The following is a 25,689-nucleotide window of genomic DNA, read 5'->3' as shown; positions in this document are numbered from 1 at the left end:
TTTTGAAAAAGCCCCAGAGACTTTAATGTGATAACCTGCCCAAGCTGTGGGGGCTGCAATGCAGCAACTGCCTCCCCCAAGAAAAGAACCAATTCAGTCTGAATTGGAGCAGTCACAGGGGCAGAAGTTTGTAGGAAGCCATGGGTGCTTCTTTCTGCTGGGTTAGGGGGTTTTTTGGGGGTGAGAATTGCCCCTCTGACTGTGCTGGTTTGGAGGGTGTGTCTGGGGAACACTCTGGAGGGGAACATTTGTCTCTCTCTCATGTGGCTGCAGCGTCCTTGGACCTGCCCAGTGTCTCTGTGCCTGTCACTGCCTAAAAATGTGCATTTTTAAAGATAACATTCCCTCCCTCTTCCAAAGGGAAGGAAAATTCTAGGTCATTGTTGGGTGAAAGCAATGAATTTCAGAGGTCTGGTGAACCTACAGCACATCTGGATCTCTCCTCTGTACCAGGGGCAGAGACTTGTAGCTGTTCTGGATGGTTATGAGATGCCTGTCTAGCAGGCAAACACCCCCAGGGATGCAGAATTTGCTGTATCTTGATGTATTTAAGCTCCAGATTAAGCCTGTGACAGTGAAAGGCTAAACCAGTTGTGCTGTGACTAGTCCAGGCTGAGCCCTACAGTGATGGAGGGTGGGAGGATTAGTCAGGGAGCTGTTCCAGTGCTCCCATGCTGTTCTGAGTTTGGGGGGTCACTGGAGGACACCCAAAGAGCCTATTCAGCAGTGGGAGCATGGGGTGCTCTGGGTACTTCCCCCTCCACAAGCAGCAGAGGAGCAGACAACAGAGCCAGAAGTGTCAGCACCGAGGTTTGAAAAGGTTCTCTCCTGGGCTGCCAGGGGTCTTGGCAGAGTCCTCTTCACACCTTAGAAATGCAGTGACAAAACAAGAACGGCCTTGAAATTGGTCAAGGAAGGTTTTGTGGTGGTGGCTTGAGGCAGAGAGAGGAGCAGGAAACAGCAGAGAGAAAGGTTAAGGAACCACCAAATGTCAACTTCCCTTTCAGGAGATAACACTCGAGATCGAGAGCGAGGTGATCTTTGAGGTGAAAACACTGAAACCCAAGGCACCTGCTGGGGTGTTCCTCTCAAGGCTTTCAGTTTTCACTTAAAAATCAGCCACTGGCTTTATGAGCTTTGCTCCTTCATGGCATCCAAAGTGAAAATGCCCAAAATGCTGGAGCTCTTTGCAGCTCCAGCACAGCCACTCACCTGCTTTCGAAGCCGCCTCCGCAGCAAAGTCTGCAGCAAACTTCTTGAGCACCTCAGCACTCTCCTCCTTGACGAAAAGCCCGATGAAGTTGGAGGATGTGTAGAGCTCCAGGGGTAGGGGGGCAGGGAATTTGCATTTCCAGCGCATCACGGTGGCCTGCAGGGCTTCTGTGAGAGCATCCACCTTGCTGTCCTCACACTGCCGAGGCAAGGACAGGCACTTGTCAGGCAGGGGAAGGAAAGGAGTGGGTGGGTGGGTGTGATTGGCCCACCTTGGCTATAACACAGTGAGAAAAAGCACGGGAGGGGCACAGAAAAATCCCAGTTTAGAAATCCCCTGCCCCTCCCTCGGCCTCGAAGCGGGATCAGCTATCCCCAAGTGACCTTCCCAACCTCCATTCTCGTGTTAACCATCACTTGGGATGATGAGCATTTGGTCCTCTGCTGCTGCTCTTGGCTGAAAACAACAGCTTAAAACCCAATTACCTCCCCCACAAGCCCAGGCATCAGGCAAAACCTCCCCCAGCTCCCCAAACCCTCATGCAGGGAGCGAGGGAAGCGTGCAGAGCCCCATCCTGAGCCTGGCCAGGGCTGCCCATGAATTCACCCACAAAGGCAAGGCAGAGAGGGAGCTGGGCTTTACCATGAAGAACTGGCACAGGGTGATATGTGGGAAAATGTTGTGAGCTTTGTTCTTCCCACAGATCTGCTTCGACTGCTGCCAGAAGTCAGAGAGTTTCTGAGCCAGGGGGCCCGTGGGGCGCAGGTACAGGACGTACTCCCGGGGCAGGGGGTCGTCCAGGAACGGGTCACCCACGTGGGAGAAGAGCCTGGGAGGGAGAAACAACTGTTAGATTGTCAGATAATGGCATATTTTCTCCCAGCAAAACCAGCTTTCCCTCGTCCTCGCTCTTGTTCATTCTCCCTGTATGGGAAGAATCCCCTCTGGCAGGTCAGGCAGAGCTGCCCTGTCTCCCTCCCAGCCCATCTCCACTCAGTAACACAGAAAATCGGGGTTTGGTTTCAGGCTGACACTCTGAAGATCTAACTTGGGTCACTGCTTCTGCCTTCCTGCCTTTTCAGAGTGCAAAACACGGGGGGGAGAGCACTGCAAATGGCTCAGCATCTTTGAAAAGGCAGCTCTCAGCTTTCTGTTCATCAGCTGCAGATAGTGGGGGGTTCTTTCTCTCTCATCTGTTTCTGCTTTTACTGGAGACCACAAGCTCCCTCAGACAAGGCTTGTTGCTGGATTGCTTATTTACAGCACTTAAATGGCATTCCACTAATTCTGCAGGTGCTTTTCAGACAATGCCCCTGTTTTACACCCCCCCCATTCTAACGGCTAAAATCTTAAATTCCCTAATTTTCTTTTACTTTTTAACATTTATTCATACCAACCAGTCGCATGCTGCTTGAACACTTCTTCCACCTGTCGATGCCAGTGCTTTTTGTCTGAGGAGAGAGCAAAATAAAGAGCATTTTAGTGTTGCTGGGTCATGTGGCTCCTGTCACAGATATTCCTTGGACCTTCCTTGTGGGAAGGGCTGTAACAGTGTGTTTGGAAACCTGTGGGATACCCTTTCCAGGCTGATTTTTCTCAGCCCTGGGGCTTTTTTTTTTTTTTTGGTTGTGCCACCTGCCAAATTGCTGCAAACTGTTTAAAGGGCAAAGTCTTTCAGCCAGGGCAAATTATGAGACATGGACCTCTGGCCTTTCCCTGCTTCCCCAATTTTATGGACAGTGAAACACCAGATATTGGCATTCAGTGACCTCTTTGCTGGTCATTTCACCATGAAAACCCAAAGGTTTGGATCTGAAAGCGCAGATGTTGCACTGAGGACAAGAAAAATTCAACTGCCACGAGAGGGCACAAACCAGAGATTTTCAAGGTTAGAACAGTTCCCTTCAGTCCTTGCTACACAGAAAGAGCTCTTCTGCTTTTTTTTCCCCTTCAAGACACCTCTAAATCTCTTTTCACTTCCAGCTGGGAAGACCCAGGTCTCCTGTTCTGCAAGTTTTCCAGTTGCAGGGCAGATGAACACAGTGCTGTTTAACTCCTAGACGTGGAATTGTGCTTTCCAAATGCTCCACACCAGCACTGAAATGCAGCTGGGGATCAGGGAGGAATTCACTCAGAATCCACATGGCAGAAATGCTGAGGGCAAAATGATGAGTGGAGGAGGCAGAATAGGATAGAAACGTTGGGGTTGTGGGTTAGGGGTTAGGGTTAGGGTTGTGGGGTAGCAGACAGGCTTCCAGCTGGATAAGGGCAAAATTCCCAATAAATAAGTGATTTCAAGGCTTCTTGTTTAAGGGAAGAAGGGCAGAGTCTGGGTGGGTCTGAGATCAGGGCAGTTTGGACCCTCCAGCACTTGTTGGTGTGTGGCTGTGCTTCTGTCTCCCTTTCTGTCTGCAGCAATAACTCTCCAAAGCACCCTGATAACCACGGAGAATGTTCATGCCGTGTCACCCACCAGCTCCTAGACATGTGCTGTTGACTCAGCTGTGTTTCAGCTCTGCCCTTGCCTTCCCCACCCCTTGAATATACACATTTTTGCTCGTTTTCAGAGCAAGAGGAAGGCAGAAAGATAAGGCTGCTGCTTTAAAAAAATAAAGGGGCGGAGGGGGGGATGCTGTGTTGCAAATGTGTGATTATGAAAATACTTCCTCCTGAAGGGTTTTGCTGCCCTTATCTGCCAGTGTTCACTTGAGGGTACCTGCCTTCTGAAGGACAGATCTTGGGTGGTGAACACTGGAGGTTGGGGTGTTCATCTTGCTGCCCCTGCCTCAGCTGTGCTGTGCAAAGCAGCCACTGCTTTGCTTTGAAAAGTAGCTCAGGGAAAGAGCAAAAAAGCGGGGGAAAAAAAAACCAACCAAAAAAGCTCTTTCCAGCAACTTGCAGAGGGTGGGAACCTCTCAGGGAAGCTGGATTTTCCCTGCCCTGGTTTCTCACCCGTTTCTGTTGCGTTGCCTTTGCTCAGCTCACCTCCCCTCTTGCCTGGGTTGCTCTTTGCAACACAGGGAAACGTGTTTGAAGTGTCCAAACCATCCCTCTGCAACGTGTCTGTGTCAAACCCAGGGCAGTGAATTCCAGCTGCCCTCCCAGTAAAGCTCTGGCTTGGAAATGAGCAGTTCCTGCTGTTGCCAAGCAGGCTCTCCCTCGGGATTCCCTCTCCCCAGATCCCCAGCATGGATTTCTGGAGGAGCCATCCAAAATCCAGCAGGACAGACAGTCCTGCCACCCACCCTTGGTGACTTGCTCCCTTAATGAACTGGTGTTTCCTTGGAACAAATCACACAGTGGGAGCTCTGCTGGAATAAACTGCAGCTCCTGCAGTGCTTGGGGACCACAAAGGGCATCACAGAACATCAGGTTGGACCCTCAGATGTTTGTTCATCTGTGATTTCCAAAGTTGCCTCTTTCATCCACAGGGACAACAAACTCCCTTTTCAATTTAATTTTCAGTGTGAGCAAGAAATGCTGCATAAAGCAACCAAAAGCCAAAGCATATTTTTATCTCAGGACCTGAAACTAAGATGCTCTTCTCTTTTTTTCCCTTATTTTTTAATTTAGAGCAGGGAATGGTGATGGTGACTGATGGCCTCTCCATCCCTCCCCTGCACCCAGAACGTGGAGAGGGCTCATCTTCCACCCCCCAGGCCAAGATCAACTTTTTATAAGTTGAGTACTCAAAACTAGTCACAGCTTATACAAAACTGGCCTGATTTTCACAACTGCTGAGTGCAGTGGGAGCTGGGAGACACATTCTGCTCCTGAGAAAATCAGGTCACTTAATTAGGTGACTGGGGGCTCAGATTTACTCATGCTGGGTGGCAAATGTTGGCTGTAGCATTGTAGCAAGTGGTAAAAAAAGTGGGTTTGTGACTCAGATGAACCAGAAGAAAAAAGAAAAAGGGAGAAAATAACTTATTTTTCGGAATCTACCAAATGGCATCGCACAGTAACCACTTCTGGTCATGCAAAAATGGCAGCTGTGTTCAGGGAGCACATGAAAAGCTTTGTGCAGAATTACCAGTCCCTTGAGTCACCCCAATTCCTGCATCTCTTGACTTCTGCTGCCTCTGAGATGAAGTGCAGGGAAATCATTTAACAGCAACACGTAATAACCCTTTGGAACAGACAGAAGGGAAATGCTCTGTTCAGCTGCAGGTCTGCAGGGCAGGGCAAAGAAAATCCTGATAGCAGTGTCTTCCAAATGCACAGCAGCATTTTGGCCACCACAAAGAATTAGATGTATTTGATTCTTCAGCCTCTCTGTGACACTCTTCAATTGAGCAGAGAAATGAAAGTCTTTCTCTTCTCAATCACTGATTAAACAGGGCCAAAATATTGCTGGGAAGCACATCCCAGCTAAATAGTTGGCCCCTTGGCCCAAAGTATTCCAGCAAATTGGTGCTGCTGCCCTGGTTTCCATGTAATGTGTGAGTGGTGCCCATGTTAAGCCCAACCCACTCGAGGGGAGAGCACAGAGCTCTGTGTGCTGCACAACTTAACTCCTCACCCTTGAAGGATTTTTGGCTTCCTGCAATTTCAGGGTAGGAAAGGAAAAAAAAAAAGGCACAGGGGAATGTCAATTCAGCTAGGAAATATATATCAATAAACAGAAAGTATAATGGCCAAATCCCATTTACTTCAGAGGAAATGGCTGTAAAGGGGAATGATGCATTAACCAGAAAGAGAACCTTCAGTCTCAGAAGCACCACACAGAAACCCTCCCTCTGCTCAGTGCTCAGCTTTCTGATGCTAGTCCAACACTTTAAAAAGGGCTCAGCTTTATTCAAGCCCAGTTTAAAAAAGGGATCAGCTTCATTCAAGCCCAGTTTAAAAAAGGAAGGTGTGTGTGTAGCTGCCAGAGGCAATGAAATACTGCGTGGGAAAGTTAATGCAAACAGGGAATTAAAAGTTAATGCAAACAGTGCAAGAGCAAGGGATGGGAGGGAACTAATTTTTAAGATATTTCTTTATCTGCATTATATTTTATCACTAAAAAAGTATGCAAACTTCAGGGGGTCGATGCCCCCAGCAGGGATTTCCTTTGGCTCTTCCTTTACTTTGCCAAGCAGAGACTCCAATTCTGCCCTGGGCAGAGCTGAGCTTTGTGTCTTTAAGGAGGCCCTTGTTCTGCTGTGAGTTGCTGCTCTCAGAGGCAGCAGAAAATGCCAACATCTCTACCTCAGACCCACCTACAAACTGCCTGCAGAGGCACCAGGGGATTTGTGAATGAGCAATGGAAGGATGGAGGCAGCCTGGGAAAAAAAAAGGGAATGACTAAATCTTCCCTTTCATTCTCAAGCCCAGACAAACTTCTAACCCATGAACAAAAACCCCTTGGAGGGATGAATTCATCATCTCCAGTAGCCCTGAATCTCTGGCCCATAAAATATTTAGCTGTGTAAATACTGATTTTTTATTTTTTTTTTTTTGGAAATGGCATTAAACATGATGGAATACTTGGCTCTCCTCGTTAGGTTCTGTTCAAAGGCCTGCCTGACATGATAAGATAGGAATTACAGATCATAATTTATGCCAAGGGAGTTTGAAAGAAGGATGCTGTCAAACAGAGCTTTTTTCTTACAAATATAAAATAGGCACCTTTATTTTTGCTTGTTTGTGTGTATAAAATATGTATTTATGTAAATATGTACTTAAATAGGTATATGTATCTATTTAAAGCTTGACTTTTTCCATCTTGGTTGGTTTATGGTAAAAGAATAGACAGCAAAATGCTTGTTGGCTCCAGGGAATGGGAAAAAAATAGGGATTTTCTAGATGTGAAGCACATGTGTCAGTCCAGGTACAGGTCAGAAACTCAATATTTAACTCCTCCCTTAGTTTTTGTGTCAAGTTCAGCCATGGTGTGAGAGGTCCTGAATTCAAACCCAGCAATACCTCCAGGGAAGCTGTTCTAAATCCTTCACAAACAGTAAAAATTCCCAGATTTTTCTGCCTATGTTTGTTTCCAAATTGTCCATCTAAGTGACCTTTACAGATTCCTGAATTCTTGCAGTTTTCCTCAGTTGTTTGTGCCACTATCAGTGCAATAACAGAAACGTGGCTATTTCAGGCTTTCAATCAACAATTGCACGTTGAAGAAAAGTTCTGCCAGTGAAATTTCTGTCCATCCCATGACCTGATTGGGGAAAGACACCCAAATTCCAAAGGGCTGACTGAATTCCACAGTTGTCCTCCCCATAAAAATGGCCACAGTGAGGTGTCCTTCCCAAATGGTTTTCAGTGTGGGCTGTGCCCCTTGGAATTCTCCATGTGCACCATTCAGTTGGTCACCAAAAAATCATATGATACCATTTCTGTTCTTATTTGGGTGACCTTCCTTCTATAAATAGGGACAGCACAGGAAGATATCACCAGGGATCCAGTTCCTGTTTAGGGCAGGGGGTTGGGTATGTTCCTTTTCTGCAGGGGGAAAAAAACCCACCCCAAACCCTGTGTGTTTTTGTGAGACAAACAATTCTAATGCAAGTGTGTGGCAGAATAATTAATTTTTCTCCCTTCACTGAGCTTTGTTCGACCCTTAGAGCACCAGCTCTGCTCATCCTTCTGTTCTCATGCTTGATGATGGACACAAAGCCCTTCTCATCTTTAACTAAGTGGCTCTAATTGCAGCTCTACCTCAAGATCCCCTTTGGAACAGCCCTTTCTGTACCACATCCCTAATTTAGGCCAGGCCTATGAGCTGTGGAAAGACCCAGGTCTTGCCTGAAATACAGGAACTTTCAGAGGGGGCTGGGGAAGTGTCTGAGTGCAAGATCTCAAACTGTGCCGTGTCCTGGAGGTCACCTCAGTGCTTGTGGGAGGTGCTGTGGGCTCCCTTCCTCCTCCTTCCCAAGTTTATTCCCAGCTACTGGATATCAAACTCTGGTAACAGGAAAGAGAGAGAGAAATGGGAAATGTAATCACACACTGCTGTGTCTTCCTAGTCTCCATAATTTAAATATTCATTTTTTTAGGGCACAGCCCAGCTGGCAAACTGCAGCCACGGGATGATGATGATGATGATGATGGTTTTTAAGTGCAAACAGTGAGGGCCTGGGTGTGCCTCTGGTTCCCATGTTTGTTTTTGACAGTTATGTAAGATTCTGAAGGCGGATTTCTTTTCCCCCTCCTTCTTCAGCACATGTGCACTAAGTCATCCCCCTAATCCTGTGCTCAGCCAGCCTGTTAAAGCAAAAGGAGAGGGAAGTACAGGCTCGTAAAAAGTGTTTGGGATAAAGGCAGGAATGTAGCAGCCATTTAACGTTTTTTAAAGAGATACACAGTTTAAAGAGGAAGTAGGATATTATTTTCCTTAAAACAATAACAGCCCAGCTTTTATGAGAAATGGGTTTAGATGGCCAAGTCCTGAGCTCACAGTTGTCACTCCACATCCCTGTGGGATGGAGGAGGAATGAGGTGCAGGTATTTGGGCTGATTTGGATTGGTCACACCCCATCAAAATTCCTCTGTCCTTTTATTTTCCCCTTCATATGCAAACCCCTTTACTTTTGCTTATTATTGCTTATAAACATGACATTGGTTTTCTTTTTAATTTTTGCTGTTGATTCCATTTGTTGCCTGGCTTTCTACTTCACTTCCTTAAGCTTTTCTCCCTGTGTGCTGATCTAGAAATGTATTGCCCAAACAAAGAGCAGCAGTGTCTGAAAATAACAGGAGTCCTGAGGCTGGAAATTTAAGAAAACCATGTCTCACAATTCCCTAATAAAACCATAAAAGTTGGCAGCACCTCAGCTGGCTGGTTCAGAAAGCTCCAAAACTGTCATGCAGGGCAATCACTGGAAAATGAGGTCAGGGTTAAGGAAGATGGGGAATAAATGGTGCTGTTAAAGGGTTTGGAGAATTCTGACCATTAGCAACACAGTCCAATAAATAAATTCAAATGGAAGGTGGATATAACTGGAGCACATTGATGTTGTCCCCTTCAAACCCCTGAATGCTGCAGAATGGCCACGATTTCATTCCTGCAGGGAGCAGGAGCTTCCATCCCAACACCATTAATACATCTTTAGCTAACCAGGAAGACAATGTCTTTGTGAGGAGCCAAGTTAGAGGTTTAAGTAGGCTCGAATGTACCATCTGGAGGCCCAGTGATAGCCAGAAAAGGAAGCAGTTGTCACGCTGATTGCAAATAAATAAGTCCCTGGCAGCGCTGGGGACAAACACGGCGCTTTCTTCTTTCTAACTGCTCTTCTTCCTACACAGGGATGGGCTGGGACGGGACAGAGATTTGTTGCAGCTGTGTTTTTGGGATCTTATCCCTCTTTCTCTCCTCGTGGGTGGGTTTGGGGCAGTGTGGAGCTGCCACACGAGGGGGAGGCAGGGCTGGGTGGCCGCTCGTGGCACGTGAGTGGCGGGTGTCCCGCTGCCCCTCCATCTGTCACCTCGTGTGGCACAGCCCCTCTGCAGGGCCCAGCACAGCTCTGCCACCCAGAACCAGAGAGCCACAGGGATGGATCACACCCCACACACCCCCAGTTTGGTGTCTGATGTCACACAGGTGCTGTGCCAAGCCTGGCTTAAAGCTCCCTGGAGGGACTCGTGCTGCTTTGCCGTCCCCGGGTCCTTAAGGCAGCCCCACTTCACTCCTTTGCACGTAGAATTTTTTTACTATCATGTAGATCTTTAGGAAGGAGAAAAAAAAAAAAAAGCCACAACTAGCACTTTAAAGTGTCAGTGTTAACATTTTCCAGCTCCTTGGGGTTTCAAAACAGGAAGTTTGGGGGCGGTGCAGTTGCACAATTTGCCAGAGAGCTGCTGTTCTGTGAAGCTGGTGATGCTGGGCTCTACCAGGAACTTGAGCCCTGATGGCCACCAAGGCCCTCACTGTCTGGGACTCATTCTTAGTGAGTTTTGATGTGCTACTGCTGTTAGCAGGAGCCTTGTTTTAGCTCCTCAGTGGAGAGCTGACCTGTTCTCCAGAGGCACAGCAAAGCCCAGAGCTAAGGAGAAATTCTCCCAGCCTGGCAGAGGTAACACAGCTCAAAGCCAACATGGTGCAGCTTAAGCCTGAAAACAAGACACTGAGCTGCTTGGTTTGGATCTTGTGATGAAACCTGTGATGCAAAACTTCCTTCTAGGTCAGAGTCCAGGTCTTTGTATCGTGAGCATCCTCAGAGGGAGAGCTGAAGTGTTGGTCTGCACCTGCTCTGCTGGACAGGGATGGGATTTGGATTGTATTGTCCATTAAGGTCCAGACAACAGAGACCCCCAAAGTTTGTTCAGAGGGTGAAACATCAGGTTGGGTCCTGCAGAACCAAATCACAGAATCACAGAATGGTTTGGGTTGGAAGGGACATAAAAGCTCATCTTGTTCCACCCCCTGCCATGGGCAGGGACACCTTCCACTAGCCCAGGTTGCTCCAAGCCCCATCCAACCTGGTCATGGACACTTCCAGGGATGGGGCAGCCACAACTTCTTTGGGAATTCCATTCCAACCCTCACAGGGAGGAACTTCTTCCATAAACCCATTCACTGTTTCATTCCCTTTCATCTAGTAGAGGAAGTATCTTGTATTTACCAAAGACAGATGAGCTAAAACACCCTTCTCAAAAAGCTTATTTTGGTATTCTTTGCACAGTTTTTGCATTATCTCCTGCATTTGGAAGGGCCTGTGTTCATTCTGACCCCTTGTTTTCTTCTCAAGCAGTGATTTTCTCTTCTTTGTGGGCACTGTCTCTCTACCCTGAGGAATCCTTCAGGCTGTGTGTGCCAATGGCCTCACAACTTTGCTGAAAAGGCAAACCCCAGAGATGGAAAATGGGAAGTGGATGCCCAGGGAGGAGCCAACCACGATCTCCCACCCAAAATAGACTCAAGCAAAGCAACAAGAAGGAAGTCTAAGAAATTAAGGAAGGTGGAAGGAAGAAGGGTGGGGTGCTGAAAAGAGTTGGGTTAAAGGCAAAAAGAGAGACTCAAAATAGCCTCCTGCTCTAGACAGCTCTGTTCAGGAAATATTTGAAGCCCTGCTGTTTTCAGTAATACACATTTTTCACAGTATTCCAAATAAGTATTCCTGGCTTAGTGTTTCTTGCCATCCAGGTAAGACCAGGTTATGTCAGTATTTGTTATGCCAAAATTCATATGGGAGAACCCCAAGGTGCTGCAGGAAAAGGGGGAAAGGAGGGTTAAAGCAGCAGCTGATGAGGCACATTTGCCACTGACTCAAGGCTAAAACACCTCCCTGAAGAGTCTTGGGAGTGGGAGTCCCGTGGTACTCAAAGCTCCATTTTGGGGTGAGAAAACACACTCAGTTCTCAGTCTCTTGCCTCAGAGACTCTGAGGTGTGTGGTTAAAGCAGCCAGCGAAAGCTAAAGTCAAAGTTTCCATCAGGGGAAAGAGAAAACAAGTTAGTTTGCAAGCTCTGGTCTGAATTTCAACTTGGGTGTCTGTATTTCAGACCACTTTGTAGTCCTTGGGTGATACAAGTGATGGAAGCTGTAAAAATGCACAATACAATTATTTTGCTGTTCCGACAATGATAAGTCATAAACTCATGGCCAGACTTTAACCTTTAATACCAGATTACATGTTAAAAATGGCCTTGTGGTGTCTGGCTCAGTAATCTGGAGTTTGTACACGAGGTTTAGCCAAGAGACTCCAAAAGCTTTAAATCCTTACTAGGGAAGGGTTAAAAAAAAAGCCATATTAAAAATAAATATGTTTGAAGTCTAAAAGGGAACAGGAAATGAAGAATTGTGATAAACTGAGAAACAATGAGATAAAGAAGGATCTGAAGAATGTAATGAGAAAACTTTACCACAGACTGGGAATATTTCCTTGCTACTTTCCTGATTTTATTATGGCCTGTCAGCAATAACTGTGGAGTCTTTAGTCCTGGAGCTGATCATATTGCTGCAGAATATCTAAGTGAATTACAAAAAAAGGAAGACTTTAATGAGACCTGGATTTAGTAATTATCCCTACACCAAAGAGTACTTCTGCATCTATTTAACTTCAAGCATGTACTTACAGACTTCACTGAGGCAGAAGCACACGCCAGCTGCTCTTATGCAAAGCATGTGCTGAAAGGTTATTGCAAATCAGGGCTTTGGGTCTATTCTTCCTTCCAGCAGCATTTCTAAGGGCTTTAAAACAAGTGTTTGAGGTGATAAAAGGAACTTTGTTCAGCCTGCTGAAAACCTGGGGGGATTTGGTGCTGCTAAGTAACAAATGGATGTGTATTTGCTGGAGTATTTGCTCCCCAAAAGTCCCCAAAGCAGCACTACCTGAGCAAAGGTCTGTCACAACCCTCAGCACCTGCACAGTCCTGCCCCATCCCCTCACCACAGGATTTTTCTTGACCCCATTCATAGCCTTTAATTTAATTTAAGCACAAACTTAGCAGGTATCACGATACACTGTTTGCTCCAGTGCTTAGTTCTCATGTTTGGAGGAATAACTTCACCTTCCTGTGCTCTTTTGCATTTTCACTTGTAAAATGCAGCTGCAGCATCTCCAGTACCTGGCACAAAGCATGTCAGAGACCTCAACAGGGCACAACCCCAGCACAGACCATAAAACACCAGCTCAGCAGGATCCCTCAACCATTCCAGTCCCTTCTGAGCCACCTGGGTAAACACAAGGCTTAAAAAGTGCTCAGCACACGGTTCCATCCGACCACAAGGGATGGGAATTCCCAGGGGATGAGCCCAGCTGAGATCCTGCCAACTTCCCAGCACTGACCATAAAGGTGCTGGGCTCCAACTCTGTGTTTCCACATCCAGAATCCGTGGGATGTGGGTCCCGTGGTCTGGTTAAGTCTCCTTCCTTCCCTTTCTCTCATCGTTATCCTTTGAATTTCTGACGCCTAAAAGGTGGGAGCAATGGATTGGGAATAAGCAAGGAGATAGTTCTCACTCCTTCTGCCTGAGGAAGGGATGAGGATCAGAGACACAATCTGGCCTGTCTCTGACTCTCTCCTGTATTCTTGACCAATACACCTCCTGATGTTTTGTGACTGCTTGGCCACCCAAATAGTGGGGAATCTGGGGCTTTATTTAAGTTTTTAATTAAGTTAAGTCCTAAGTTGAGACTTTTGACCACAGGGATTCTCAGGTGAGACGTGTTGGGAGTACAAAGTGGTTCTTCCCGTGGTTTTTCCCTCCCCGGTCCCCAGACACAGCCAACACCTCATCTCAGCACCTCACAGGGTTGTGTAGGAGGCCAGGTCTCAGATGCTTCCCTTGCAGACCTTGTTATCCAGATTGATCTTTTCAGGCAGGTATTGTCAGACAGACACACACGAGCATCACCTCATTCCCACGGCCTCGCTCTCCCCCGCGCCGAGAGCGAAGTGCTGCTGTGGGGGTGTGTTTCTAAAATTATTCAGGATGAAAATCTTTTACAACTGAGCCCCATCTTCTCTGTTTTTTTTTTTTGTTTTTTTTTTTTTTTTTTTTTTAATGTGTGTGTCTGGTACCTTGAAAGCATCCTAAGAACTGTTTTGGGTTTGTTGTTTTTTTTCCTGTTAGATGCAGGAGGAGTAGTGGTAATTCTGCAGCCTTTCTTGCCGTGGGATGGAAGTCACTGATCCAGTGACACTTCCAGCCAGGCAGGATTAGCAAGTGCTACCCAGGAATAACACCTTGTACTGTTGGTACAGCCAGACCCCTCTCTGCACCTGTCAGAGTGGGATCTTGGGAGAAACAACAAGGAAGGGCCATAAATTAATTCAATGCTTAGTGTGGAGAAGGATTGGTTGTAAAGTCCTCTTGGTTTTCACAGACTGGTTTGTTCTTCAGGCTCCTGTGGTTGTGGCAGAGGATCCAGACTGATGGGAGCTTCCCCCTTGGTAAATATTTAAGAGCTGCCTTGTGAAAAGTAGGCAAGAAAGGAGAATACTTGGTGTCAGTGCAGGATAATTCTTTGCAGTAAATTCCAGAGACTGATGGCAAGGCATGTATAGAAGTCATAGGATCATGGAATGGTTTGGGTTGGAAGGGATCTTAAAGCCCATCTCATCCCATCCCCTGCCATGGGCAGGGACACCTTCCACTAGCCCAGGTTGCTCCAACCTGGCCTTGGACACACCAGGTTCTCTGGGCAACCTGTGCCAGAGCCTCCCCACCCTCACAGGGAACTCTTCTTCCCAGTATCCCATCTAACCCTACTCTCTGCCAGTGTAAAGCCATTCCCCTTGTCCTGTCACTCTGTGCTCTTGTAAGCTGTGTATGTGTTTTGGAAGAGGTGGGAGAGCCCTTCTGGAGTGCAGGATCCCCTTCTTCCAAGAGACAAACTCATTCCAGTGTGTTCCACAGGAGCAGAAAGCTGCAGCCCTGCTTTTCTCCCTGCCCAGCACTGCCTGGTCTGCAGCCAGGGTCAGGTTTGGCACCACCACACCAGGAGACAGGATGAGAGACCCTCAGACTGCCTCAAACCCAGAAAATATAAAATTTTAAGAGGAAGGAGTTGAGGATATCCTGGGAACAACCTTTCAAGCTTTTCTCTTCAGTGAGGTCTCTCTTTAGTCTGGTTCTCAAAGGAGCTGAGGTTTATAGGACTGTGCTGCATCTGTGTGTGTGTCTGTGGGTCTCACCAACCTCCCACAATAATTTCTGAGCCTACTGGTCTATTTAAACCCAGTGTGACAGAGATGTAGAGCTATCAAGGCTATTTCATGTCTTGCAGCTTCTGTGTAATATAACAAAATAAAGAATAAAAATAGGTTTTTGGATGGCTTTAAGAGTGAACCATCTGGAAAAGATTGGGAGGTGAGCTTTTCTCATTATTAGCCATCAGAGGATCCCCACAGAAGCAAGGCCCTAAAACATGCTGCAGTCAGAAGGAAAGCATCAACCAGCAGACAGATGTGCACAAAACCAGCCTTTGTGAGTTGTTCTGGCACTCCCAGAGCTGGTTGTTCAAAGCCAGGGCAGGTTCAAAGGCACCACAGACACGCTCTCCATGTTTCTGTGCTGTGGATTCATCGGGGCTGTTGCTCAGACAGGGAGGACAAGGGCTCAGATCTGAGAGTGCAGGAACTGCACCAGCACGAGCACTTTGATACTGCCACAGCTGCACAGGGGTTGGGAGTGTTTTGTAGGAATTGCTGCCCTGGGAAAGCCAAAAGAGCAGAATGTGTGGCTGGTACAGGAGCTGAGGCTTTGAGAAATTGCAGCCATCCTGCAGGTAAAGGCCCCCCAGGTGCAGCTCTGCAGGACCCTGCACTCCCCTCCAGCAGCTGCTGGGTGGTGTGTGCACAGACACAGGAGCCAGCACAGCCCTTCCTCAGCCCTTCCCTGCTCTCTCCACAGCCCTGCTTTGCTTGGCCCTCACAGCAATTCCACAGCCCCCCCTTGGGAAGCAGAGATAAGGAGGCTGCAGGAAATGAGAACTGGGGTGTGTGTGTGCAGGGGTCTCCCCTGCCTCCCCACTTGGCAATACAGGATTTCAGGCTGCAGCTGAAAACAGACCTTCTTTCAGTGCATTCCTCTTTTGTTCTGCAGTTTAACATTTAAAGCTTTATCTCTGCAAGGCACAGTTGCAGGCAGGGTGTAAATAAAGTGTGTGGAGTGAGGCTGAACCAAATATCAGAGTGAATTCTGTAGGTAGGAGACCACTGGGACCGTTTTCTAAGCACAACTCTTCCATTAAGGCTTTGGGATGTTTAGGGATGCTAAGTCCAGTTCTGCATAGATTCCTGTGTGGGAATTACTCTCCATCCTGCAAGACAGGTAAATGTGCTCTGAGCTAAACTGCATCAAGACAAGGCTTTCAGAAGAACTCAGCATTAGCCTAATTTTGCTCCCAGTGGTATTGAATGAGGCAGAATTAGGCTGGAGCTGAGCTTCTGAAAGCTGCATCCTATCTTCCTACTGCCTAAAAATAAGGAGTCCAATTAAATCTACAGCAGCACAGAGTATGAGGGAATGTATAATTAATTTAAAAAAATCAAAGGCTGTCTTGCAGTGCTGATCAGCATTTAGCAATCCTGCCACCAGCTCTCACTCTTCTCATTCTTCCTTTTTAATCAGTGATTATTGTTGTATCTCCTGACATTGTGATCACATACTCTGGTAGTATTTCAATATGACTGCGTTCCCTGGGAGCAGTAAACCTGCTCACAGGAGGAAAATGAGAAACTCCATTAAATGAGGAAGGGAAAAATTTATTATCCCTTCCAGCCCTGGCCCTGATGCCTCACTGGAGCCCTGATACTGGAGAAGGATAAAAATTTGCTCCCTGTGACAGTCAAGGCTTTCATTTTTGCAGCACAGCCCTGGTGAGAAACTAAAGGCTGAGGGATAAGAAATTGCGTGTCCAAGGTCATCTCTCAGAGCTACTGCTCTCTCTTATCGCTGTTTTCTTGTATCCAGCACTCCCCAAAACAAAAAGGGGTGTTTTTCTGGTCTACCAAGAGGGCATAAGGAGGCCACCTGTGAGCCCAGGGCTTTGTCACCTCCCAAACAAGTGTTTCACACTTGTACTGTCCCAGTGCAGAGTGAAGGGAGCTGGAGAGGATGTGCTCTTCACAGTTATCCTGGCAGGAATCCCCAGGAACTGGGCTGGATTCACAGCAAATCTGGAGTGACTCCATCTGTGTCCCCAGGAGCAGAATCTGGCTGATATTTTGAGTGCCAGCTGTTAGTGGGAAACAGTAAGACAGCAGCAGAGGAGGGTTTGTATCATCCCACTCCGGTGGCTCTCGGTGGGGTTGTGCCTGGATTTGTCCACCTCCCCTTTGCCTCGTGGAATTCCAGGTTGGATCTATTCCTTTGAGTCAAATTTCAGGTGGAAGCCATTCCTCTGAGTGGAATTTCAGGTTGAATCTGGTCCTTTGTGGCAGCAAATGTGGGCAGTTAAAGAACCTCATGATGAGTAAGGACAGACTTCTCCCTCAGGGGGGAAGGCTGAGGGGAAATCACCCCAAAACCCAGCAGTGATGGCACCAATTGCTCACCCCGTGGGTCATTCCAGTGAGGGGAATGAATCTTGTGGTGGCATCACTCCTTTTAAACATAAGCACCTGCCTCTGGGCTTCTCCTGCCCTCAGTGGAGGCACTTGCAGGGCACGGTGTGGGCAGGATTTCAAACAGGGCTGGTGACTCACAGCCTGCAAGTGCCTCTTTCTCCCCCACTGCCTGGAAAAAGGGTGAGATGACCCCAGGCATCACCTCCTGCCACGTCAGGTTATGTGAAAGCACTCCTGCCCTCTCTTTTCCTCTGCCTCTTGGGGTGCTCTGCCCTTTCCTCCTGGACATCCAGGCTGTGAACTCCTGACATCAGGGTGACGTTACCTCGGGCTCCTTCAGCAGCAACAGAACAAAAATAACAGCACAGGACCTTCTAATTAGTACATACAGACAGCCAAAAAATCAGCTGTGAGAGACAAACCAGCCACAGTGTGGTCTCTACACTCTGGAGGGGGAGGATCTTTTACCTTAAGCCATGAAAGCAGCTTTTACGTGTGACTCATAATTTCTCGATCGACTCAATACCCCCGGTAAAAAAGCCTGATAAAAATTATTAATAAAGGACCAGTCATCTCTAGGTTCAGTGAAATTCAGTAGGAAGTTATATCCTGCTGTGGGTTGGTGTGGAACAGCTCAAAGAGGATGAAAAGGGATCTCAAGAGACTCATATTTGTACAAACATCAGCCCCGGGCTGCATTATAGTGGTGTGTCTGTTAAACAGAATTCTTTTCAGTCTGAAATACAATTTCAGATAGTTCCTGCACTATTTTAATATTTTGTTTAGTGTATTCCTGAAGGAAAAGTCCCCCCAGATGGATTCAGGGTTCCAGGAACCAACTCTGCTGGTGCCAGATTTAAAAATAAAGATCTCTCCCAGGTTTTTTTTTATGTAAGGAAGAGCAATTTTTACTTCTCTGCTGCCTTTGCTGACTGGGCACTCGTTTCCAGCCATAGGCTGCTGCTCTGAGCCACGCATTTGAAGTTATTTTTGAAATGCATTATTACCCTGAAGTCGCATCTCTCCCTTTTTGATGCATAATTTAGATTTCAGCCTCTCATAAATTACATGCCTAAGGAACTGCTGATGCTTCTGAGAAAAAAAAAACCAAAACAACAACCCAACAACAATACAATAAAACTGTACAAAGTATTCTTTGTGGAGACTGTTCTGGATAGAAACACATTTATGCTTCTCTGAGTTTTCCTTATTTTTGTCTCTGGGACGTTTACACGGATACAGAATCTCTGTTGTTTGGTAATTCCCCACTATATCAATGAGATCTCATGAATTCCCACTGCAAATCCTGAAATCACAGTTGTTGGTGGCACCCAGAGGGATGGATGGAATAGGGATGGAAAAGAACTCAGAAAAGAAACTCAGGTAGGGTTTTTTTTTTTCCTCCCATTGCAGAACTGGAAGACAAAGCAAAACTCAGGGAGAAACATGACTGTGAAAATCATGAGGGGGCTTGAGTAGCTCCATCTCAAATGCTGGATCTCGTTCTCTTCTGCTGGTTGATGTTGACAAATCTATTTATTTCTGGGTGCATTTTATCCTGTGCCCAAAATAGAGGTAGTGAGGTCTCTGCCTGTCGCTGTCATTCTTTAGGTTATCACAGATTTCTTCCAAAAATCTGCTGAAGAAAATCCCAGTGGCTGCCACAAATGTCTTTGGCTTTAATATTTCTAATTAAAGGGTTGTAGGTATTTTGGACAAGATCCCACAGAATATGAAATGCCACAGCTCCCTACTGAACTTGGCTTAAAATTAGTAAGACCCAGCCTGAAGTTAATTAAAATCAGGGAAAATAAACCTTCTGCTGCAAAACAACCAGAAGGGCAGAAGATTTAAGATGGCTCTGCATTGTGTGTGATAGATAATTATAACTGAGTTCATCTGTGCTGCTCCTGAGGTTAAAAAGAAGAAGAAATTATTGCCTGAAAGGAATAAATATATGCAAGTAAAATTGAGATTCAGCGGGGGGGCAGGGAAAAAAAAAGTCTAAAATGGGATGTTTTTTTCTAACTATTGGAGGCAAAACATCAGCAGGTTTTGAAGTGTTTTATTTATCAGGGAAGTGACTCAAATGAAATGATGCACTTTTAAAAATCAGCAGAGTGTCAAGGACGTAATAACCTTTGAAGAATTTTAAAAGCCATCTCATATTCATATTATCAGAGTTCCTCAATCCTATAATTTTACTTTTTTGTTGTTTTGTTTTGTTTTAATGGCACAGCTCCTAATATCAAGTGATTATTTCGGAATCAATGAGTCTCATTAAAAATCAATCCATATCCTTCCTATCTGGGGAGAAAAGCTCAAGAAAACAAGTGTATTCTAATTCTTTAGAGATTGAGATTAAAAAAAAAAAAAAAATCTCAAGTTTTAATGTTCTGGTAATTAAATCTCACTGTCTTTAAACCATGAACTTCTGTCCTTAGTCATAGGCCTTGAGTTCTCTCCTGGAGAAGGTGGAGGATGGAGAGAAAAAAAAAGCATCAGAAACTCCAACCCTTAAACTCTGTGGCAGTTCCCCACAGGAATTAAAAATATATGGCAGTTTATGGTGAGGATGAGGCTATTTTTCCATATTCCATTAATAGGAAGGAGCTGCAAGAGCATTTTTTGGGGCAATTCGCTACCATTTAAAAATCTACACACTCTGTGAGTCCCCATCGTTTTCCTCCTCTCAAATCAAGGTGGCTCGAATTACTTTAGATATTTTTCACACTGAAAAGTCTTCTTGGAGGTTTTTTCGAGCCCTTTGCCTCCTGCACCAGCTGTGGGATGCAGCAAATGTACAAATGGTACCTGAGCCCATCAGAGTAAGACATCAAGGAGCTACAAATCCATGGGGGACTTTTGCTAAAAGCCAAATCAGTGACAACCTTGTCCCATTCCATGAGGATTAAACACTTTATGTAGCCTAAACCCCAACTTTTTTCCTCTCTGAGAGCCACGTGTTTGCAAACCAAAAATGCTTTTTTTATTATTTTTTTTTTTGTCATTGTTGAGAAGAGATGAAAGTTTTTTCAACTTGGATTTATTTTTAGGGACTGGCTTTTCTGATGAAAATAGAAAGTTCTGACAAACCCTTCTCCTGGATATTTCAGCCCTTTGTAGTGGAAATTATGGTTTGGCAGGGAGGGTTCTGGAGGGTCACCTGGAGGCAGGTTGGTTTTATTAAGGGAACAGCACAGCACAAAGTCCTCTCTGCCTCTGACCCAGGAGACTGCAGACACCCCTCGCAAAGGGGCTGGGATTTGCTTCAAAAGGAGTCAAACAATAACCTTTCAATGGATTCCATCACTTCCTCCATCAACAAAACATGATTCCCTCTCCAGCTTCCCCGAGTGCCAAGTTCTGGGGCTGCAGCACAATGGCTGCATTGTTCCCCCGTGCTCCAGGCTAAAATGTATTTTGGTAACTGCTGCTCTTTATAACACAATTGTCTGCTGACAGTTATTCCAGCAAGCCATTAACTCCTTCAATCCACGGGAACCTCTTTCCAAGCAGGATAAGCCTCCAGGAGTCGATTTTTCCCACTGGATAAGAGCAGAGAGTAACCTAAACCTGGGACTCTCAGTGTTAGATAACATGTAAATGATGGTGACTCACAGTGGAAAATCGTAGATAAAAATTGCACAAAGGCTTATTTAACCACCATCTTGTGATTTCTTTCCCTGTGCTTGAGAGTGTGAGATAAACTCACACACACTCCAGAATAATGCTGCTGTTTGTCCATCCCTCTGCCCTGTAGCTGCCTTTGGAAGATATGAGAGGCAGAATAAAAATGGCCATGCATATTCATCTGCATCTCACATTCCCCACCGAGGCATGAATGAACCCTCCAACAGCTTTGATTTGTGACAAATACCCCAATTCCCACAGCTGCACTCCCATGGAAAAGCTTGCTGGATTACTAATGGGATATTCTCATTTTACAGCATAGGGGAAAACCAAAGAAGTTGGTGGGTGATCCAAAGCACCAGAAGACTGGGGAGGGATTCCAAGTGATGGTTTCCCAGACTTCCTTCCTTGGATTAAACTACAGGAACCACACAAGCCTGGAAAGAAGGTTGGAATAGGCAGAATACCTGACTTGTCATGGCAGGAAACATTGAGAACAAGGTGTTGGGGTTTTTTTTTTCAGTGTGTGCATGTGGTATTTCTGTAACTCAAACTCAAGCCACAGCCAAGCTCTGAAAACAAACCAAAAAGAAGAGCCAAATATTGAGCTGGAGACCAATTCCAGCAGTGACTGAGATATTCTTAAATCAGTAAACCTGAGTAATGTCCTGTGCTGAGGGAACATCCCGTGAGGAGAGAGAAAACAGCTGGGTCAGAACGACAGAAGAAGATTTGAATTTCTGAAGGACACAGGTTCATAAAGAAGTGCCAGAAACCGTGGCTGGATTTCCAGAGAAGGGCTGAAGAAGTGCATTTCCATATTACTCATCCTGCCCATCTCCCCAAGAGCACAGGATTGTTCCCAGGAGGATTGTTTCATTCCTTCCCCCAGCCCAGCACTCAGAGGCTGAAGGAACAGGGCCAGGCGACCTCACAATTAGAAATGTTCTCCCTGATGTTCCCCTGCAATTTGTCTTTGCTCATTTTCACGCATTAGCCTTTATGAGCTCCACAAGCCAACCTTAATTGCATTCCCTGCTGTCTGCTTAAGGAAGGACTGGTTTGTTTTTTTTTTTTGCCTGGATTGAAAGCAGGGTTTGGAGCCATTGTCCTTGGAGAGCTTTGGCACTGAGTCACACCAAGGGGCCGTGTCCACTCAGGGGTGACAGCTCTGGGTGCCAGTCTCACATCCCAGGCACTGCCCCAGCATGTGCTGCTCCATCCAGGGCATGAGATCCACAGCCCTGTCACTCTGACAATGCCCATTTCAGTCCTTTCATCCCTTTGCTGCTTTGCTCTGGATTTCCAGCTCTCCTCTCTAGGTACCTTGAGCACAACAAAGCCTTTGATGGTTCTTTTCTCCCTAGAGCACCTCAGCTCAGGGATTTTTACAGGCCTCTTGAAGTGAGGGCTTCCCAAAATCAAAATCACCTTGCTTTGCCAAGACCTGAATTGCTTAATTCCTGACAAGCCCACCCTTGAAAGGATTCCTGCGTCAGAGCTCATCTTTAAGGTCCCTGTTGGTACAGAGCTCAGTGTGGGGTCAGTGACTTCCAGAGGGAAATAAAGAGTGTTTTATGTGAAAAGAGCTAATATTCCTGGCTTTTTGGGAAGCTCTAGGTGCAGTCCTGCCAGGCAAAACCCACTCTGGGTGTAGGACAATGAAGCAGCCAATTCCTCCTGCACTTTCCCACCTTTCCTTGCCCTGTCTGTACTCACACGATGTTGCCTCTCCAGTTCTTAGGTGGAGGGTTTTTTATTAGCAAAGAGCATCAATATATGTATGAACAGAGTTCAGTAGCTTGTGACCTTGATGTCAGAGGGATGCTTTTTGGTTCTGCCAGCACATGCATTATTAATGCAAATATCATAACTACTTGTGAGGAACCAGAATTTTCCTCCTTTGTGCTTTGGTGTATAAAGGTCTGTGAGGATGGATCAAGCTGCTTCATCTATATTTGCTGTGTCTAAGTTAGAGCTCCTTAAAAACAAAATAAAGAGAGCTCCTTAAATAACAGAACTTATTTTCCCAACTTCCATAGGTTTTCTTATTAACTTGAGAAATTGCTTTTAAAACAGTGAGCACTTTTTATAATGAGTCAACAAAACCTGATTGTGGTCATGCTGGATGGTTCCCCAGAATCAGCAGATTGTGGGGAAAGGCAGAAAATGTATGCCAGGCTCATTTTAGGTTTGAGGGAGGCAACTCATCAACAAACACACATGAGGAGCCATTTACAGGAATGATACATTCAGCTTTCAGGGTGTGACAGAGATGTGGCTGTTCTTGGTGCACAAGTCTCAGTTCCTTCTCAATTCAGATCTTAACCAACTGCAACTGTATTTTTCAATCTTGCAGGAACCTTTCTCATCAGTTTTTTTTTCAGGGCCTCCTTGCTTTCCATCTTCCAGAATTGCTGATTCCAGCATTGCCTGATTCTCCCTGTAACTAAATCCTATTTGTCCTGAATCCAGTGGTGGAACTTTGGTTGGTTTGTTTGTTTAAAAGAATCATAGAATGGTTTGGGTTGGAAGGGAACTTAAAGATCACCTCATTCCACCCCCTGCCATGGGCAGGGACACCTTCCACTAGCCCAGGTTGCTCCAACCTGGTCTTGGACACTTGCAGGGATGGGGCAGCCACAGCTTCTCTGGGCAACCTGTGCCAGGGCCTCCCCACCCTCACAGGGAAGAATTTCTCCCTAATATCTGACCTAAATTTCCCCTTTTCCAGTTTGAAAAAAGTCCAATTGTCTGCTAAGAAATCTTCCTAAAAATTTTAATTCCCAACAATTTTTAGAAGAGGAGACAGGAGGCAAAGAAGGGTGGGAAAATGGAGAGGTCAGGACTGTGAGGTTCGTGTGATTCTCTCCCTCTCCTGCAGTGGGAGGGTTTGTACCTGAGATGTGTGATGGATGGGGAGGGAAATGGGCAGTGAACTTTGAATTCATTAAGGAACATTCACAGGGCTATAATTCAGGAGTGGTTTTTGAGTTTTGGTTGCAGACAGATGAAGTTTCACGAGAAAAGGAAAAAAAAAAAGCCACGGGAATGATCTGGTTTAATACTTAAATAAAAAGGATGGAAGCCAAGAGTCTGAGAAGCTGCCTGAATTGTGAGGAGTCCTTCCTGGGCTCTCATCACCTCACCAGCTTTTGTAGTGTCACAAAGTGACATTTCCAAGGTGCCTGACTTTGATCAGAACCAGCCCAATTGTTGTCTCTGACAAAGGAGTTAAAAAGCCCCCAAAAAAGTGCTTGTGCAGAAGCGGGGAGGGATGGAAAGGCTAAAGGCTGCTCTAACCACCAAGTATCAACTTCAGCGCCCACCCACCTCCCACACATGACTAGAAATAACCTTAAATAATTTATTTAAGTGTGTCTGTATTGCAGTTACATATTTAATGACTTAAAGGGACGGCGTTTCACTCAGGAACACATCTGAATTTCCCAGAATTTGAAGGGAAGCATCACTCCTGCACCCAGTTTTCTGAGAATTTCAGGATGTCTCACAGTGGATTAAACTCCAGGCTGCTGTCTCAGGTTGTCACTACCCTTATTAACAGGGAGAAAACCACAGCAGCTAAACTTAGAACGTGGTAATTCAGTGAGAGAACGAGGTAATTCTCCTGTCCTGCTCGCTGAATATTAGAAGGAAAAAATACATCTCATCTTCCTCCTGCTCCTATTGTTTGTTGCCTCAGGCATTGTCTTTTTGTAGATAATAATATAGTCAAGGACTTGAGGGCAAAAAGTTAGGTAGGAATGTTAATGTTGGGGACATAATTTAGAAAGGGAGGATAAAAGGAAGCACACACAGTAAAACTTCATGTTGGAATTATCTGAGGGCATTGGAGATGAAAGCATCTGACTGAGTCAGGTTATAATTATGGTGAATAGTTCATGTCTCAGGAATTGTCTGTCCTTTTCTGTAAAGACCTTTGCCTTGACAATGGTCACATTTGGCCAAGCTACTTTCAGGAAATTCTAATTTTCACGTGTTTAGCATATTGGTACATTTGTAGAATTAATTTGGTTTTATCAGCAGAGGACTATTCCTGAATGTGAGAGGGTTTTTTTAACAGGCTCCAGTCATTTTGACCTTGGAAATGGGCAGGAGAGCTGATAAAACCAAGTTGTGGAGTTCTTGGTTTTTTTCCCACACTGTGTTGACTGATTTGGAAGAGAGAAAAAGAGCTGAAAGACCCAACAAGCTTGTTTGGTCATTTCTGGGCTGACAGCTTGGTAGGGACAGCACATCCCAGAGAAGGGAGAGGACTTCAATTTGTACTTCAGACATCATTTCCCCATCCTCCTGAAAGAGCTCAGTGCCCTTCCAACCCAAACCATTCCGTGTTTCTATGACTGTGGGGAATTAATTTGGTTTTATCAGCAGAGGAATATTCCTGAATGTGGAGTTTTTTTGTTTATTTGTTTTTTTTTTTTTAATGGGCTCCAGTCATTTTGACCTTGCAAATGGGCAGGGGAGCTGATAAAACCAAGTTATGGAGTTCTTGCTTTTTTTCCCCACACTGTGTTGACTGATTTGGAAGACATTTATTTCCCCATCCCCCTGAAAGATCTCGGTGCCCTCCCATCCCAAAGCATTCCATGTTTCTATGACTATGGAGAAGGCACTGCCTTGGCTGTGGGCTGGGATGTCTTGAGGGTGTCCCCATGGGAATATAATCCCCCTCAGCCCTGAGGTCTGGAGGTGGAGTGGGACATTTGGGGAGTGTCCTGCCTTGGGAGGGTTCCCTTCTCGTAGCTGAGTAGGAAATATCAGAGAACCACTTCCTGTGCTGCCAGTGGGGTGAGATGAAGGGCACTGCTGGTTTTGAATCCATCTGAGCCCCCAAAGAGCACCCAGCATGTGGCACAACCCCTCTGTTAGCAC

At 45.9% G+C, this 25,689-nt stretch overlaps 1 protein-coding gene across 1 annotated transcript in view; it reads right to left on the bottom strand.

Moving 5' to 3' along the window:
• The window catches only part of UBASH3B (ubiquitin associated and SH3 domain containing B), a 65,250-nt gene that overhangs the window by 18,657 nt on the left and 20,904 nt on the right, over nucleotides 1-25,689 (bottom strand). The window contains exons 2-4 of the mRNA XM_027655549.1: nucleotides 2,611-2,664; nucleotides 1,856-2,042; nucleotides 1,213-1,411 (exon numbers count right to left, since the gene is read on the bottom strand). Of these exons, the coding sequence (XP_027511350.1) occupies nucleotides 1,213-1,411; nucleotides 1,856-2,042; nucleotides 2,611-2,664 (440 nt within the window). The remainder of the gene's footprint in view (nucleotides 1-1,212; nucleotides 1,412-1,855; nucleotides 2,043-2,610; nucleotides 2,665-25,689) is intronic.

This window comes from Corapipo altera, unplaced genomic scaffold (genome assembly GCF_003945725.1).
Source record: "Corapipo altera isolate COAL_440 unplaced genomic scaffold, ASM394572v1 71, whole genome shotgun sequence".
NCBI lineage: Eukaryota > Metazoa > Chordata > Aves > Passeriformes > Pipridae > Corapipo > Corapipo altera.
This window is presented reverse-complemented; position numbering and strand designations above follow the sequence as displayed.